The 19,729-nt window shown below is 40.6% G+C and overlaps 1 protein-coding gene across 2 annotated transcripts; it reads left to right on the plus strand.

The window, feature by feature from the left end:
- Nucleotides 1–247: 247 nt before the first annotated feature.
- LOC139156801 (glutathione S-transferase-like) lies at nt 248–18,261 on the plus strand. 2 transcript variants are annotated; one of them, XM_070732865.1, is made up of 7 exons: nt 248–418; nt 9,744–9,893; nt 11,132–11,183; nt 12,082–12,214; nt 14,509–14,650; nt 15,403–15,534; nt 17,387–18,261. In XM_070732865.1, the coding sequence occupies exons 2-7, from the start codon at nt 9,807–9,809 to the stop codon at nt 17,507–17,509; spliced, it is 669 nt and encodes a 222-aa protein (XP_070588966.1). In that variant the 5' UTR covers nt 248–418; nt 9,744–9,806; the 3' UTR covers nt 17,510–18,261. The 2 variants fall into 2 exon arrangements, with proteins under 2 accessions (XP_070588966.1, XP_070588965.1); XM_070732864.1 differs by lacking the exon at nt 248–418 and adding an exon at nt 7,667–7,839.
- The last annotated feature ends 1,468 nt before the right edge of the window (nt 18,262–19,729 follow it).

Genomic DNA, 19,729 nt, shown 5'->3' on the forward strand with positions numbered 1-19,729 from the left:
CCAAAAATGAAGATACAGTGTTTGAGTGTGTAAGACTCTTTCTCTCTGCTCTCACTGCTACTGAGAATTAAAAGTAACTGTATCTCACCGTTGAGCTCTATAGCATGCAAAAATGCCTGCCAGGACAAATCTGAATGTAATTTAAGAAGACATAAAATCTCATTTTATATTTGTTGCCTAAGAATTATCCTCTTGAAATCCGAGAAGGCCCCAACTGAGCGTTGCCCTTTCCTCTTTGCCTAAAGATGGGCAAGCCAAAAAAAAAGAAGAAGATTGGATTTCAAGTATTGCTGGGCCCCTGAGACAAAAGTGCCAGACCTATTCAGGAGCAGACATTGTGCAACCGCACTGAACAATGTGGCAGACACCCTCATAAAGTTCTCACCGAAGAACTTTCAGCTGGACACAAGATTTGGAGGTTAGTAAAGGAATCTAGGGTGAATTAGAAGATAGTCTATCATTTTTACTTTTCGTTGCCAACTCCTTTGGGAGTTGGGCAGCATATACATCAAATAAATCATATAAATCTAATAAACTTTGCCTGATTTTAAAATCCAAACAGAGTGGGAAGTAAGGCAAATGGTACAGTCTCAGCTTAAACTCTTATTTTTTTATATATTTTGTAACATTGGCAATATTAGTTAGAGAAAGTGAGACATGGATTTCAGAGAACAGGAAAGATTACATATACATATACCGTGTTTCCCCCAAAATAAGTCCTGTCTCACACATACATACACACATACATACTATGGAAAGGGACCAAGGGCAGATCTGAAGGGCTTTCTTTTCTTAGTATCTGAACATTGGTTGGAAAGAGGAGGAGGAGGAGGAGGAAATGGTTATGTTTGGCAAGCTTTTTTTGATTTTAATTTTAAGAGTCCTTCTTTTAATTTTAAGAGTCCTTCCAGACAAGCTGTAGGAGTAGTGACGCAAACCATTAATTAATTGAGAATTGTGGGAGTGGGGGCAGGGAAGCCTATGTGAAAAAAGAGCTTGCTGGGACGACACAAATTTATCTGAATTATATTTGTGGTAATTGCTGTCCAGACTTCGTTAAGCAGCCGTATGGATTTTAGAAACAACTAAATAAGCATCAAAAGAGCAGAAGTGTGGATTCTTATTTTCAGGAAGAGTCTGGTAGATCTAGGAGAAAGTTTTGGATGCCTTCATTCTGGCAGGCTGCTAACCTCTGCTGAAAACTCTTTTCAAACTGAGAATAGAATGGAACGGAACGGAACGGAATAGAATAGAATAGAATAGAATTCTTTATTGGCCAAGTGTGATTGGACACACAACAAATTCATCTTTGGTGCATATGCTCTCAATGTACATAAAATAAAAAGAAACATTTGTCAAGAATCATGAAGGTCTTTAAACACCGCTGAGCTGAATTCTTCTCAGTCAATATGCAGGGTGGTGAGGCCTTTTTCATACTCTTATATTAAAGACAAACGTTGCCCTTTGCAGTCTGGTGTGCAGTGAACTGTTCAAAGTGCATATTCAGGCTGGTTAATTGAGTAACCGATTGCAAAAAGTCAACCTAAAATACCAGGATTGTCCTTTGGAAGAGGCTGGGCAGCTGGAAACCTGTAGGTTTAAACCCAATTTTTGCTAATGCAATATTTTAATCATTAGCTTGGGAGGAATTTCCATTTGTAGTGTTCATTTAGTCAGCAGGAGAATTTAACGCTTGGTCTTGGCTCATCTCTTTCCATTCATTCTTTTAAAAAAACACTCTAAGAAATTGCAAGACAGATCAGCAAGTTTTTTTTAAAGCTTTCCTTTTTATTTATCAATTCCATTTTTATTAGACACTGGTTTTGTTAATGCTCCTAAATTACCCTATACAGGGTATTCCTCAACTTATGATCACAAAGCCCCAAAATTATGTTGTTAAGTGAGACAGTTGTTAAGTGAGTTTTGTCCCATTTTATGACAGTTGCTGAGTGAATCACTGAAGTTGTTAAGTTAATAATAAATTGCTAAGTAAACCTGACTTCCCCATTGATTTTGCTTGGCAAAAGCTCACAAAAGTTGATCACACAACCCTGGGACACTGCAACTGTCATAAATATCAATCAGTTGCCAAGCACCTAAATTTTGATCATAGGATTGTGAGGATTGTGAGGATGCTGAAACAGTTTTGCAGTTTATGAAAAATGGTCATAAATCACTTTTTTCAATGGTGTTGTAACTTCGAGTGGTCAATAAATGAGTGATTATAAGTCAAGGACTACCTGTAAAAGACACACCAACACACTCACATGTAGACAAGGGCCAGTTGCATAGGATAGTTATATATGAATCTAATTTTTACAGTACACTCTAAAACAGTATGGATTTTTTCTTGGCACTGCTGGGGAGGTTAATTATTTAATTGAGAAGCTGGGAAGGTTAAAGTTAGATTTCTCTGAAGCTACTTCAGGCCTCTTCAAGATTCAACTTTCTGAAATCAATAAGTAAATGGTTATCAAGCCACTATTTGGGGAGCCCTTGCAGAGTAGTGCCGAGGACTAACACACTTTTCGCTGATAAAGTTGCTCAGATCTGGGCGGACCTCGACTCCGATTGGATAACAGAGTCGACTGACAATGAGTCAGTCGAGGTGACTGGGGCCCGTATTTGTCCATCTGTCTGGGAAGAGTTTGATCTGGTGACACCTGATGAAGTGGACAAGGCCATTGGAGCTGTGAGTTCCGCCACCTGTTTACTGGATCCGTGTCCCTCCTGGCTGGTTTCGGCCAGCAGGAAGGTGACATGGACCTGGGTCCAGGAGATTGTCAACGCTTCTTTGGGGAGAGGATCCTTTCTGGCTTCTTATAAGGAGAGACTTGTGCACCCCCTCCTCAAGAAGCCTTCCCTGGACCCAGCCGTTCTCAACAACTATCATCCAGTCTCCAACCTTCCCTTTATGGGGAAGGTTGTTGAGAAGGTGGTGGCGCTCCAGCTCCAGCGGTCCTTGGAAGAAGCCGATTATCTAGGCCCTCAGCAGTCTGGATTCAGGCCAGGCTACAGCACAGAAACTGCTTTGGTTCGCGTTGATGGATGATCTCTGGGGGGGCCGGGACAGGGGTTTATCCTCTGTCCTGGTGCTTTTTGACCTCTCAGTGGCTTTCGATACCATCGACCATGGTATCCTTCTGCGCCGGCTGGAGGGGTTGGTTTTGTGACTTTGAGCCAGTGCTGACTCATGACAATTGCATAGATTAATCCCTGCAGTTTCATTGGCAAGATTTTCAGAAGTGGCTTACTCCTGCCTCCTTTGTGAGAGAAATTGACTGGGTCATGGTCACCCAGCTGGATTTATGCCTAAATCCTGACTAGCATTCACAGTCTCCTGTCCCAAAGGTGCTTTTTTCAAGAGGCAACTGGAATCCACAACCAACCAACCTTACCTCTTCTCTCTTTACACACCCACCCCTCTATTTCAGTGTGAGTGTAGAATCATAGAATACTCTAGAACAGTGGTTCTCAACCTAGGGGTTGGGACCCCTTTGGGGGTCGAATTACCGTTTCACAGGGGTTGCCTAAGACCATGAGAAAAGACAAACATCCCATGGTGTTAGGAACTAAAGCTTCTATTCTGGCGCCTTGGATTTTTACAATCCGACCAATCAGGCATTTACAGTGGGGGTGTCCCTCTGACCTTCCTGTCAATCAGCTTAAAGCTCTGTTGGGAGAATTGGTGCTAGACTTATGGATGGGGGTCATCACAACATGAGTAACTGTAATTAAGGAGTCACGGCATTAGAAAGGTTGAGAACCACTGTTTTAGAACTTTTGCTTTCTGCGAAGGATTGAAGTGAAGTCACCCAGTGTATGTTACCAGATTTATTGCCCATTGTAAGATTCTTAATAGATGAAAAGGTTTGGAGGCATCTTTTTCCCAAATTCCCAAAGTGATCAAGAAATGGGTTTGGCAGCGTACCTATAAGGATTACATTGATGTTTTGAGCTTGATGGAATTTGTTCAACGCTGTGGTGTTCAACTCCCAATCTGACTGCATTAACCTAAATTCCTGCTGCTCATTCATGAGGAGCAGCTGTCCAGAATGCAAGTGGATTATCTGAATAATCTCCTTAATCTGGATTGCCCAGTCAGAAAACACCATGTAGTCACTGACTTTGTGTCTCCACTCCACCATGTACCATGTTATTAAATAAAGATCATATGCTGCAACGTTCTGCCTGTCAGCGACTACTTCAGCTTCAACCACAACAACACAAGAGCACACAACAGATTTAAACTTAATATTAACCGCTCCAAACTTGACTATAAAAAATATGACTTCAGTAACCGAATTGTCGAAGCGTGGAACTCATTACCGGACTCCATAGTGTCATCCCCAAACCCCCAACACTTTACCCTTAGATTATCTACGGTTGACCTATCCAGATTCCTAAGAGATCAGTAAGGGGTGAGTACAAGTGCACTAGAGTGCCTTCCGTCCCCTGTCCTATTGCTCTCCTATATCTCCTATACCTTTCTTCTATTCCTATATCTCTTCTTCTATTCTTTCATTGATATGTTCTATTACTATACCTTCTTTTCTATTATTTCTTAGATATATTTTACTATGAGTATCTCCTCTATAACCTTCATCATGTATTTTACTATGTGTATATAGATATATACCCACTAAAACCCTCATTGTGTATTGGACAAAATAAATAAATAAATAAAAAGTCCAAATATTCACAAGGGATAACTTGGAATTCAGCTTATCTTACAGAAGTGTCAGCCCTTCATAATTTTGGTTTCAGTCTCAATATGGCATTCAGATCCCAAATACATTTCCCAAATAGTTATGGTGGGCTCCTCCAGTGAACCTCCATCTAGTGGCTGCACCCATTGTCAAATGTCTCTCTGATTGGCAAAATCATTTTGCGTTTGTTGGGTATGTGGCAGTGATGGGTTGCAAATGATTTTGCTACTGGTTTGAGAGTTTGCATTCACACGCAACATTTCTGCGCATGTTCAGAAGCCTCATGAGGTTGGGTGGAGCATCCCAGGTGGGTGGGTGGAGCCTCCCACCATCGGCGCTACCGGTTCTACTGGGTTGCTAACTGGTCCAAACCGGGAGCAACCCACCGCTGGTATGTGGTGAAAAAGATACCTCTAAACTTTTCTTAAGTGAATCTGGCTCTCCATGGACTTTGCTTGTCAGAAGGTCTCAAAAGGTGATCACGTGACCTGGGACACTGCAGTCATCATAAATATGAGTCTGCTGCCAAGCACCCAAATTTTGATCATGTTACTGTGGAAACGCTACAATGGTTGTGTGGAAAATGGTCATAAGTAATTTTTTCAGTAGTGTTGTAACATCGAAAGGTGACTAAAAGAACTGTTGTAAGAAGACTACCTATATGGTCTTCAGTCTCTTTTTCCTTTGTGTGCATGGCAATGTGGGATAACTTGGATTTTCCTAGTTGATCATAAGCACAATTACATGCCCTGCACACATATCAATTCAAAGTGTTGGTTATGACCTATAAAGCCCTTCATGGCATCGGACCAGAATACCTCCGGGACCGCCTTCTGCCGCATGAATCCCAGTGACTGGTTAGGTCCCACAGAGTTGGCCTTCTCCGGGTCCCGTCAACTAAACAATGTTGTTTGGCAGGACCCAGGAGAAGAGCCTTCTCTGTGGTGGCCCCAACCCTCTGGAACCAGCTCCCCCCGGAGATTAGAACTGCCCCCACCCTCCTTGCCTTTCGTAAAGTTCTTAAGACCCATCTCTGCTGTCAGGCCTGGCGGAACTGACACATCTCCTCCGGGCCTATACAGTTTATACATGGAATGTTTGTGTGTGTGTTTGCTTTTAATAATGGGGTTTTTAGTGTTTTTTAAATTATTAGATTTGTTCTTACATTGTTCTTGTTATTGTTGTGAGCCGCCCCGAGTCTACGGAGAGGGGCGGCATACAAATCTAATAAATAATAATAATAATAATAATAATATGTCCTGAAATGAGAGATAAGAGATTATTACCAGTCGACATCCCTTAGGTCAGTGATGACGAACCTATGGCAGGGGTGCCACAGTTGGCACATGGAGCCATATCTGCTGGCACATGAGCAGTTGCCTTAGCTCAGCTCCAACGTGCATGTGTGTGCCAGTCAGCTGACTTTTGGCTCACACAGAGGCTCTGGGAGGGCGTTTTTGGCTTCCAGAGAGCCTCCGTGGGTGATGGTGGAGGGTAGTTCACCTTCCCCTGGCTCCAAGGAAGCCTTTGGAGCCTGGGGAGGGTGAAACAAAAGCCTACTGGACCCACTAGAAGTTGGGAAAAAGGCTGTTCCCAGCTCCAAGAGGGCCTCCAGGGGGGCCGGGGAAGCTGTTTTTGCCCTCCCCAGGCATTGAATTATGGGCGTTGGCACTCGCGCATGCACGATAGCAGGCACACATGCTCTTTTGGCACCCGAGGAAAAAATGGTTCTCCATCACTGCCTTACGTATTTGCTTGTGTGACATAAAGTAATACTGTGTGCTTCGGTGATGGGTTCTACCTGGTTCAGACTGAATCACCCGAACTAGTAGCAACCCGTTGGTGATGTCACTGAACTAGATCGGCTGGTGCCAGTCCGTGGGCACAGCCATTTGTTTTTGAATTTTTTACAATTTTTTTTTACTGCTTTGAAGATTTTTCCTGTTCTGCTGCTTGACAATGAGCCCTCCTGCCCACCCCCGGGTTTATACTGACCTTTATTCTTTCGCCGGAAGCACAGCTGATCAACTCCTCAGCTATGTTTCGGGCTGACGTCAGCTACTGAGCATGCTCAGTTCAGAAGCCAAATTGCATCAGGGGACGTGCACACAAAATGTTGTGATGCAAACCGGTGGTGAAGGTAAGTGGAACGCACCCCTGGTATGTTTCTTAAATACTGTATTCATATCAAGCGTTCCTTTGAAGAACAAAAATACAATTTGTTTGATTAGTTAGCCTCACCAAGCATGCAGGTCACCTTGGCTTATCTAGAAAGCTAAAGAGAGAAAAACTTTTGGTTTGTGCTTCAGTCAGAAACCACTTGGAAAATCAGTGCTTTAGACTAAGTAGAGGGCTTGAAATTATATTCTGGAAGAAAGAAATAGCAAGCCAATTTATTTGCTAAATTTATTTGTCATCCATCTCACTGTCAACCAACTCTGAGCAGCTTATAGTGTCATAAATAACAATAAAGAGAATGAAAAGTTATAAATGTTACAACATTAAGCCATTAACATCAATAACGAACTAGATTTAAAAAATCCTAATGCGTAAATAGGCTGGAGATAGGGTTTTATCTAATCTTCAGTATTTCTGAAAAGATCCCAAGTCAATTGGCAGAGCCCACTTGTAACCAAGACAACTACAGTATGTGAATGTAATTTGTCAGGATTGGAGCTAAACTGGGCCAAAAGGCTGGTGTATAATATATTTTTCCTCTATCAGCTGCATGGCAGCATGACATTCAACGGATACATTTTTTCCTTGTGTGAAAGAAGCTATAGTATTCCTGCTGAATGGTCTATCTATCTGTTGCATAACTGAGGAATGACCCTGATAAATGACTTTCCTTCACCAGCTCTAAAGGCAAGTTAATCATTTGCTCTGTCAGGGTTGTTTCTTTTTTTTAAAAAAAAAAAGTTGCAAAATTTAGTTCACAGATTAATTCGAATCCCTTCATCCTTGAAGGAAGATGTGGGATGACTAAGCATATTTAAAAAACCGGTTTAAATCTCCCTGTTTCCCCCCCTCCCGAAAGGAGCCGTTGCACAAAAGCAGGCAGACGTTCAGGCTCCTTGCTGATTTGGGAGTCATTTCTCACAACAGTCACCTAGCAGAGACGTTACACCTGGTGAGTGCTTTTAATGGCTTCTCCTGGTAGTTACAGGGCATGCTACGATAAAAGCAGTGTTATCTACATGGACATTTATGTGAGATTTGTCTAGCAGTTTTACAGATATCCTCCAATGTATATTATTATAGTAGATATTTCGGGATTGTATGGATAACATGAAGCTATCTGGGGTTGATAGCTTTGGGGGAGATGTATCTAAGCTGAAAATTACCGCATTGAGACAGATAGGATATCCTAGTTTAAAATTGAACCACAATGGAGCCATAATTGGATCAGGGGGAGACATGATAGTAGTGTTCTAATATTTGAGGGGCTGTCACAAAGAGGGGGGAGTCAAGCTCTTTTCCAAGGTACCTGAAGGCGAGGAATAATGGATGGAAACTGATCAAGGAAAGATTCAACCTGGAAACAAGGAGACATTTTCTGACAGTGAGAACAATCAATCAATAGAACAGCTTGCCTTCAGAAGTTGTGGGAGCTTCATCACTGGAGGCTTTCAAGAAGAGACTGGGCTGTCATCTGTCAGAAATGGTGTTGGGTCTCCTGCTTGGGCGAGGGTGTGTGGGTATTGGAGTAGATGGCCTACAAGGTCCCTTCCAATTCTGTTATTCTGTTCTGTTCCATTCTGCTATAGGTTGTTAAACTCTCAAGCTAAATGTTGATCCTTCAAAGAATAGTTTGAGATTTTCTAAAGTCATCTTCTCAAATGGGGTCCAGTGTTTTTTTTATAGCAAGACTTCTCCATCGCTGAAGAGGGGCTGGCAAGCTGAAATTTAAGAATACCAAGTTTTCCAACTACTGTTGGCATTGAGGAAAATTAGACCTGTTGAATTCTGCTTAAGATGGGAACCCAACCATTAAGCGACAGCCTGGTCTTCTTGAAGAAGCCTGGTCTTGAAGAAGATCACCCCAGAAGTATCATCTATTGCATACCCCAGTCAGGGTATGCAGTAGATGATATAGTGATGGCAAACCTTTTTTTCCCATGGGTGCCAAAAATATACATGTGCACGCTATCAAGTGCACTTGCATGCCCACATCCATAGTTCAATCCCTCCCATGTACCCCATCCACCTGCGCATGTGTGCATAATTCTCCCATAGCTCTGCTTCTGACTTCCGGTGGGCCTGGTAGGCCCATTTGGTGCCCTCCCCAGGCTCCAAAGGCTTCCTTAAGGCCTGGGGAGGGCAAAAATGCCTCCCCTAACCCCAGAGGCCCTCTGGAGACCAAAAACTCCCTCCCAGAGCTTCTGTGCGAGCCAAAAATCAGCTGGTTGGTGCGCACATGCGCATTGGAGATGAACTAGGGCAATGAACGGGTCCAAAGATGGGCTACAAGAATGGTGGAAGGTCTTAAGTATAAAACGTATCAGGAAAGACTTAATGAACTCAATCTGTGTAGTCTGGAGGACAGAAGGAAAAGGGAGGACATGATTGAAACATTTAAATATGTTAAAGGGTTAAATAAGGTTCAGGAGGGAAGTGTTTTTAATAGGAAAGTGAACACAAGAACAAGGGGGCACAATCTGAAGTTAGTTGGGGGAAAGATCAAAAGCAACATGAGAAAATATTATTTTACTGAAAGAGTAGTAGATCCTTGGAACAAACTTCCAGCAGACGTGGTAGATAAATCCACCGTAACTGAATTTAAACATGCCTGGGATAAACATATATCCATCCTAAGATAAAATACAGAAAATAGTATAAGGGCAGACTAGATGGACCATGAGGTCTTTTTCTGCCGTCAGACTTCTATGTTTCTATGACTTGCATGCCGGCATATATATGGTTCCACGCATGCCATAGGTTCGCCATCACGGCTATAGACCGTATTTCATGGTTCCTGTGGCAAAAGCAGTTACTTCTGGATTCATTATGCTTCCTCTTCTGTATTTATTTTAGGAGATCCACAAAGTTCATCTTCTTACTGTGCTGAGCTTGAGACTCTGAAGAATTTCCGAAAGGATGGCAGGGAAACCTAAACTGTATTACACTCGAGGAAGAGGAAAAATGGAATCCATCCGCTGGCTGCTAGCGGCAGCTGGGATTGAGGTCTGTTTTATCATGCTTTTTTGCAGGCATACGGCAGAGAATTCAGCTAGTGCTCTGGCTGATGTGTTAAAAGGATCTTCTAACACCAGCACTGGAGACGGACCAATGATTCACCCTTGCAACAGATTCTTCACTAAATGGATGGGTTGATACATCCACAGGTGCAAGAATCAAAGCATTCATAGGATATTTTATGATTTGGGGAGGGGACAGGGCTCCCTTTTCTTTTCCCTTGTGAAACAGATTTTTCAAAATCTTAGGGAGGCTCTGACTGGTAAATTTAAAGCATCTGAGGTGCAAAAAAAAAAGGAGTCGATACTCAATGCAAATTTTGGGTAGGATTGATATACTTGTCTAGACAATGAAATGAGAATCGGGAAAGGGCTTAGAGTGTTTCCAGATCGAAGCCACGTTTTGCAATGGAATTAAAAATACATAGCTGATTTCCTTTTTAAGCCATATGCTTGTGAAGCCTTTTGCTTTGTTTAGCTGACCTTGGTTGATTGCAACAATAAAGCAGACTTGAAGTTGATTAGAATTTGGATCAAAGAGCACCGAGGGATAGTCATGACTATGTGCTAGGGAAGGAAATTGAAAGACAATATTCCAGAACAAGGAACACAAATTGTGGACATGAAAACTGCAAGGCTGAAATTACAGGCACAGAGTCACCTTTTATTGATTGATTGATTGATTGATTGATTGATTGATTGATTTTGTCCTTTGCACAATGAGAGTTATATTGGGCATACATATAGTAAATATATAATGAAGGTTATAGAGGATATACTCATAGTAAAATATATCTAAGAAAGAAGAGAAGAGAAGAAATAGGAATAAAATATATCAGTGAAAGAATAGAATAAATATAGGATAGAAGAATAGCATAGGAGATATAGGAGAGCAATAGGACAGGGACGGAAGGCACTCTAGTGCACTTATGCACACCCTTATGCACACCTTCAAGTATTTAGGAAGTTTTAAAATGGTGCTGTAGTTTTGGCAGCCTGTTTGCAAATGCACAAGGCTCTTCCAACAGCCATTTTGCAAAGACACCTATTACTTCTTCATAAAAACCTGAATAAGCCTCCACCCCCGAATACGAAGCCTCTGTCATATTGCTTTAAAAAAAACAACACAACTTGTTGACCAAAAATATACCAAGCATGAAGTTACTTTCTCCAAAATGATCTTATAAAACAAGGAAAAAAGCATTTTATTTTGTTTCTGCATTGCAGTTTGAAGAACAATTTTTAGATACGAGTGAAGATTTGGAGAAGTGGCGCAGTGGTGAGTTGGATGCAAATTTGGAATAAAATTTATTCTCCACTCTATGATGAGATCAGGGCAAGAGTTTATAGGCACTCTGCTTTTAGGGGCATTGAATGCCATCATCTGAATTACAAAGATTTATTGGGAGCTTGGGCAGTTGATAAGCTTGTTTCTGGATCCAATCCTGAACAGGGACTTCTTTTTTTTTACTATTATACTACCTATTTTATTTATTTATTGATTGATTCGATTTTTATGCCTCCCTTCTCCTTTAGACTCAGGGCGGCTTACAACATGTTAGCAATAGCACTTTTTAACAGAGCCAGCATATTGCCCCCACAATCCGGGTCCTCATTTTACCCACCTCGGAAGGATGGAAGGCTGAGTCAACCTTGAGCTGGTGATGAGATTTGAACCACTGACCTACAGATATACAGTCAGGTTCAGTGGCCTGAAGTACAGCACTCTACCTGCTGCACCACCCGGCCCAAGGAGGATTCCATATATCTTATCTGTACTTGCATCCTCAGTAGAATTATCCTCACAATGTAATGATGTAGTGACTCTCAACAAAGCGCCCTTTCTATGATGAGCTCGATTAGATTTCCTCAGCCAGTAAAATTGTTCCCAAAATTGCTGAGCCCAGAAATCAATTCATATTAATTAAATATCCTGGTTATACATGGATGTTGCTGTGTTACAATGTGCTGTCTATCCCGAGGCTGTAATCCATGAATTTTTTAATGCATGGGTTTTTAAAGAAATAATAGAGCATATTAAAAAATCAGTCAAATCAATATATAGTCAAATCAATTTGAAATATTCAAATTTGAAATATTCAATAAACATTTTCAGTGTGATTTAAATTGAATTTCTATTTTCTGAACTGTTCTTCTTCTTGTTTGTCTTTCACCAGATGGATTGCTGCTTTTCCAGCAAGTGCCCATGGTGGAAATGGATGGAATGAAGCTGGTGCAAACACGAGCCATTCTCAGCTATATTGCCGCAAAATACAATCTCTACGGGAAGGATTTGAAAGAGAGAGCGCTGTACGGGATTATGACTATGTTGATTAAAATCTAGAATTGATTACAAACTTGTAACAGATATAGCATATAATGCAGATGTAGTTTGAGGTGTTGCACTCAAGAATGCAGTATTACAAAGAACCACTAGATGGTGGCAAAGAGATGGGTCTTTTGTAGCTCTTTCCCCCCATCTGCTGGTCACTTCAGCATTTGCAATATAGATCCAGTGATAGAGTACTGTATTATTATATTCCCTGCTGATAAAATCTTTCATTTGGATTTCAAATGATTGGAACAAGTAGCTTTTGTTGTGGCAATGAGTCCTATTGGAATGAGCAGCATATAAATATACATGAATAAATAATTAATAAATAATTGAATGAATGAATGAATGAATGAATGAATGAATGAATGAATAGGAAAACAATGATTTAAAGGGCAACCTGTAAGTCTAGGCAGCAAGGCTTTATCTTTTTTGAAAGCAATCCTCTGAAGCATGAATAAGAATCTTACGGTCTTCCTGGTATTAATGAGTTAAAATGTTTAGCTTCTTTCAATATCAGCCATGTTGGTTGGAATGTTTCATTTGAAGGTCATAGCTATTGTATCAACAGTGAGTTCCCTTCCTGCACAGTGATCTTAGAAAAATATGTTTTATAAAATAGAAGTCATGGATGATGTTTTAAACCCTTTTTATCTTTTTGCCAAAACAGTCAGTTGCCTTCTATAGATTGCACCTTTAATGCAATAATAAATGGCAATCTATGGAAAAGAACCGACTTTCTTTAACTGACGGAACTGACTAATTTTTAATACATTTAATGGATGCTTTAAATCAGGCTTTAGGTTGCCCACATTCACGAAGAAGATAATAGAAATGCTTCTATCAGGTTTATATTTCTTAAATACCCTCCCTTCCCCAAAAGTAACTATCCATGTTTCAGGCGAGGGTTGCTACTTTGTGCCGCTACTCATGTGCTGAGCGCGCAGCTTCAGGTTGCCAATGTGTACGCATGTGTGTCCCAGCGAGATTTTGCTTCTGCACATGTGCAGGAAGCAAAATATCGTGAGAGAAAGTGAGATTTCAGCAATTCTTTTGCTTTTGTACATGCACAGAATAAACAAATTGCCAAAAATCTCTCTCTTGTTCGTCCCCTTGTGACATTTTGCTTCCTGCACATGTGCAGAAGCAAAATCTCACTGAGACATGCACACGTGCATACTCATGAACTAAAGATGTGTGCACAGCGCACATTTTACTACCAGCATGCAATGTGGCCCGTACTGGGTAAGAACCTGCTGTGTTTCCCCAAAAATAAGATCCTGTCTTATATTTTTTTGTCACCAAAAAGGGCACCAGGTCTTGTTTTTTGGTAAGGGATGTGGTCCACTGACTCATCTCACTTGTGTGCATTGCCACTGGCCTCATTTTCTCTGTCAGAGGCCTTCAAGAACTTATTTGGACAGCAAGGCTTTCCTGAAGGCCTCTGCAGCTGATAACAGAGCTCTGGATCGATCGGGAGCTCTGTTATCAGATATAAAGTCCTTCAGGAAAACCTTGCCCGCTGCAGAAGAAATGGGTCGAGGTGTGTGAGGACTGGCTCCAACTGTCCAAAGGTAAATAGCAGGGCAGTTCCCCCCCTCCCCCTATCCCCCCCTAGCTTAATTTTTACCCCTGCACCCTGGAGTGTGGAGGTGTGTGTTTTAATTAGGGCTTATTTTGGGGGTAGGGCTTATATTGGGCGCACATGTAAAAATCAACCTAGGGCTTACAGTGGTACCTCTACTTATGAACTTAATTTGTTCCATGACCAGGTTCTTAAGTAGAAAAGTTTGTAAGAAGAAGCAATTTTCCCCATTGGAATCAATGTAAAAGCAAATAATGTGTGCGATTGGGGAAACCACAGGGAGGGTGGAGGCCCTGTTTCCTCCCAGGAGATTCCTAGAGAGGCCCCATGGAGGCTTCTCCCTGCCTTTTCCAGCCCTGTTTCCTCCCTGGAGATTCCTAGAGAGGCTTCTCCTTGCCTTTTCCAGCTACAGTTTTGGAGGCTTGGGTTTGTATGTGGAAAATGGTTTTTGAGAAGAGGCAAAAAAAATCTTGAACACCCAGTTCTTATCTAGAAAAGTTCGTAAGTAGAGGTACCACTGTACTTCCGGATAAGATTGTTTTTTCAGGGAAACACAGTAATAATTTTAAACTATTTTTATACAGGTCAAGCTAATGGATATGTGTCCCTATAGACACCTGGGGTCCAGTTGAAGAGCACCTAATTTAAAAAAATATTTTCTCTCTCCCCTTTGACCATGTCTTTCAGGATTGACATGTATGTGGAAGGAACCACCGATCTGATGGGAATGATAATGATGTTTCCGTTAGAGCCTGCTGAAAATAAAGAAAAGCAAAGAGCCTTGATTATTGAAAGAGCTACCACCAGATATTTTCCAGTATACGAGAAGGTAAGTGATAATGAGGCAGGGGATTTAAAACTCATCTTCCCCGTGTATCTCCTTCCAGTCAGGTTGAATCACAGCATTCATAATCCCCGTGGTTGTGCTGGCTAAGGATAATGGGGGTTGTAATCCAATCTGTCTGAGCCCTACCAGCTTGGAAAGGTTGGTCCAGAATTTATATACTCTAGTATAGGTTTCCCATGATGTAAATATGGGGCACAGCAGAATTTATTTATTTATTAAATTTATATCTTGTAATCAGAATGCTCTCCAAATAGAGATTACCAGGTGGGGGGGTCCAACTTACCACCGCTACCAATGCTGATGTCCATGCAGCTCTGGAGTAAGATTTTGCTTCTGTGCATGCACAGGAAGCAAATCTCACAAGAAGATACATGGGCGTGTGAGATTTTGCTGATTTTTTTGCTTCCACACATGCGCGGAAGCAAAAATCACCCAAAATTGTCGAAACCTCACACGGATGTGTCCTCTCGCAAGATTTTGTTTCCTGAGCATGTTTCCTGCTCCAGTAGTAACCCGATACCAGTGGTTACTGGACTCTAGCACTACCTTTGAAGAATAGGGAACCATCCATTGTATAGCATCAATAGCCAAAGCAATTATTTGGCTCCTGTTGCAAATATTACATCTGTTAGAATGGTACCAGGGAACCTTATCTGTCTAAAGTAATATATTTGCCTCTTACAATCTTAGAGGACAAATACCTTCATCTTATCTTGGGTTTCTTCATGTTATAGATTTTGAAAGACCATGGACAAAATTTTCTGGTTGGTAACCAGTTCAGTTGGGCAGATGTTCATCTCTTGGAAGCTATTTTAATGACTGAAGAATTCAAGTCTGGTGTTCTCACTAAATTTCCTCTGCTACAGGTAAGGACAATATTAAAACTGTGATAATTGGCAAGTCATCTGACTTGGCAATATAAGGCAAGTCTAGATTGTCTAGATCAGGGGTCCCCAAACTAGGCAACTTTAAGACTTGTGGACTTCAACTCCCAGAATTCTCCAGCCAACTATGCTGGCTGGAGAATTCTGGGAGTTGAAGTCCATAAGTCTTAAAGTTGTCAAGTTTGGGGACCTCTGGTCTAGATTGTCAGCCCCTCATGGAGACTATTTTAAAAGAACCACTGCAGCTACCAGAATGCCATGATGATGAGGATGATGATACTAAGAATAATGGCTTTGACATCTGCAATATCATATAGTGAATGAGTATGATTTTCTATCCCTTTGCTTTATATGGATAATATACAGGTGGTCCTCAATGTAGAACTACAATTGAGTCCCAAATTTATATGGTTAAGTGAGTTTTGCCCAATTTTGTGACATTTCTTGCCACAGCTGTTAAGTGAATCACTGCATTTGATAAGTTAGTAACCTGGTTGTTAAGTGAATCTGGCTTCAGCATTAACTTCGCTCATTGGAATGTTGCAAAAAGTGATCGCATGACCCCAGGACACTGCAATAGTCATAAGTATGAACCAATTGTCAAGGATCTGAATTTTGGTCACATGATCATGGGGGTACTGTGAGCCGCCCCGAGTCTTAGGAGAGGGGCGGCATACAAATCTAATTAATAATAATAATAATAATAATAATAATAATAATAATAATAATAATAATAATGGTTGTAATTGTGAAAAATGGTCATAAGTCACTTTTTTCAGTGCTGTTGCAACTTTGAATGATCACTAAATGAGCTGTTGTAAGTTGAGGGCTACCTTTATAGCCCTTTTGAAATGTAGGCATTTCTAATCACTGCTTATGCTGATGGCAAATGCTTGGAAAAACCCCCACCACCTCTTCCAAGAGCAATCAGGATTTTGAATCTCAGTTTCATCAGGTCCTAGAACATGCTTTCTTGTTCTTCCTTAAATGTGCATATTACTTGATTCATTCACCGGACTCTGCACTGGTAGATCTCGCCAGTCTAGCTGCAGAAGAATCTTGTGTCACTTTTCATCAATACTAGATGATGTTTCTTTGAAGTTGATTATTTGGGGATAGATCAAAAAGATCCAATAAGGCAAAGTTCCCTTTAAAAACTTCACCCACCCACTCACAGCTCTTTGATGCTTTGCCAGGTTGTTGTTTTTTTGCACCTTAGCCTGAATGGCAGTTTGAACTTGTGCGGATTGCTCAATATGTAAGAACTATTTCCAATAGTTGCTCAACTATCAGATGATTTGATGGGCAAAAACAGAGAGTGCAGTGTTTCTCAATTTTTTTAATGCCACAACCCCTTAATACAGTTTCTCATGTTGTGGTGACCCCCAGCCATAAGTCTAGCGCCAATTCTTCCAAGAGAGCTTTAAGCTGATTGGCAGGAAGGTCAGAGGGACACCCCCACTGTAAATGAACACCAATAACCTACCAATTTTATTGCATAGATTTGAAGAACCAGGGAAAAGTAAAACCTAGTCTCCCATTAGTTCTGCGATGACAACTATTTATTCAATCTTCTATGGAGTATTTTTCTGCTGATTTCCAATTTACTTTTCGGAAGAACGTTTTGAAATTAAGATTTCTGACCTCACCCTCACCCATTGTCATGCTTCCTTGCAATACTTTGTAATATTAAAACTTTTAGTACGTCAACATTTAATGATTGCTAGCCTTACATTTTCATTTTGCATCTAGAAATAGATAGCATTTTCAGGCAGTAAACTTGTATTTTCTTTTTCATTGTTTCTTAGAGGATTTTTGTCTCTCTCTTTCCTAGGCTTTTAAGACAAGAATAAGCAATATCCCTACAGTAAAGAAATTCTTGCAGCCTGGAAGTCAAAGGAAACCTCCAATGGATGACAACATGCTGGCACAAATTAAAAAAATATTCAATTTCTAAAGGGTTTTCCCCAAATACAAGCATATTTTTAATAATATGTTTTTCCCCCAATACAGTAGTTTCAATTATCTGTCCTTCGGTCATCTGACATTCCGGATTATCTGACATCGTTGTTGCTTGGGGGTGTGGCTGTAGGCATTTTCGTGCCCCCAGACACGCCCCCAAACATGGCAGCCATGACGGGGAAGGATCACTGATTTCTTTACATTTTGAGAGGACTGAACTGTTTATACATTAGTACAATGTTGTTACTGTAACATTACTGCAATAAAACTTCAATACATATAGTGATCTCAAGGCTTTTCTCAGACCCCCCGGATAATGACATTTTCGCTTATCCGACTAGCAGCCCGCCCGTTTATGTCGGATAATCAAGACTCTACTGTATATTGCTGATTTTAACTGACCCTATTATTAGAAAGATAAACTAAGTAAAATTGTAATTCCTTTTAGTTTTATAACGTCAATCCTTTCGAAATAGTGAAAAAAAACCCAGTAATTTAGATGAAAAATATTTTTGAAGGCCTTGTATCTAAAATTATTGTGTATAATGCTGGGGGGGGGGGGGGTTCCACATGAGCAAATAAATTTTATCTTACCCCCAGGATATTGTTATTGCAGTTTATACCTTAAAAAAACCAACAACCAGTGATTCCTTACTTGTAATACCATTAACACCGGTCTCTGTAGTTGTTACTATGTAGTAATAATTTTTTTAAAAGGACTCAATAAATTTCTCTTTTGTTACCACATGAAATGTAATTCTGTACGTCTCCACAGAAGTTAATTCTGTCAATTTACAGCAATGCATTCTGGTCTACAGACATTTCTCTACCAACAAATCTTGAAATTGCAAACTTTCGCTGATGTGAACAAACTAATCTGCACCCTGGAGTTGGAAAGTGGACAAGTTTATTATGGCAAAACACATGTGGCACAGTGGAAACCCACCCTCCTTTTAACCCCTGGGAGCCCCTAGGATGGAGCTGTGGACCAACAGAGCACAGTTCTCATTCCACATAAATGGTGGCACTGCAGAAGAATCTAATTTAGATAGCAGCAGTGGGGAATAAATAAAAGGGTCAGCTTCTAGTGTGACACATACATTAAGAGCCATGATGGCACGATGGTTAGAATGCAGTATTGCAGGCTGATTTAGCCTACTGCCAGGAGTTTGATCTTGACTGGCTCAAAGTTGACCCAATCTTCCATCCTTCTGAGGTCTGTAAAATGAGGACCCAGGTTGTTGGGGGCAATATGCTGGCTCTGTAATCTGCTTGGGGAGTGCTGTAAAGCACTATAGAGTAGTATATAAGTCTTAGTGCTATTGCTATTACTATACATTATTTACTTATTTATTTTGACTTCTATGTCGCCCAATTCCATGGGACTTGTACATTTTTCATTTTCAGATTTAGTAAAAAGTTATACATCTTGATTAATTTTTCATTCAAATTCAACAGTTTTCAATTGTTCTTATTTATGCTTAGATGTTGACCAATAATTTTGTTTTGTAATTTATGACACAGAATGGGGCGGCATACAAGCCAAATAAATAAATGAATGAATGAATGAATGAATGAATAGTTCAAATCAATCTAAGCATAATTAGTATTTCCCGTAAACATATCCTTGACCCACAAGTTAAGGTGGTCTAACATCTGGCGGGCCCCAGGGGAAGAGCCTTCTCTGTGGTGGCCCCGGCCCTCTGGAATCAACTCGCCCCGGAGATTAGAACTGCTCCCACCCTCCTTGTCTTCCGTAAACTACTTAAGACCCACCTATACCGCCAGGCATGGGGGATTTGAGACACCTTTCCCCCAGGCTTATTATAATTTATGTTTGGTATGTATGTGCTGTTTGGTTTTTAATTATGATAGGGTTTTTAGTTTTTTTTTAATATTAGATTTGTGCCAGTATAATATTGTTTTTATTGTTGTTGTGAGCCGCCCTGAGTCTTCGGAGAGGGGCGGCATACAAATCTAATATATTATTATTATTATTATTATTATTATTATTATTATTATTATTATTATTATCATCTTTGCTGGATAGTGAGCACTGATTTAAAATAAGGAGGGTAGTATCTACAAAAGTAAGTACAGACAGTATATCTACACCAGCAATAACAGAAGGATTATCTTTAGTAGCTCCCTTGGCCATAGACTCTATTTTGATAAAAAGAGTTTAAAATAGATGAATTTCAACCTCTCCATTTTT

Source organism: Erythrolamprus reginae, chromosome 1 (genome assembly GCF_031021105.1).
Source record: "Erythrolamprus reginae isolate rEryReg1 chromosome 1, rEryReg1.hap1, whole genome shotgun sequence".
Lineage (NCBI taxonomy): Eukaryota > Metazoa > Chordata > Lepidosauria > Squamata > Dipsadidae > Erythrolamprus > Erythrolamprus reginae.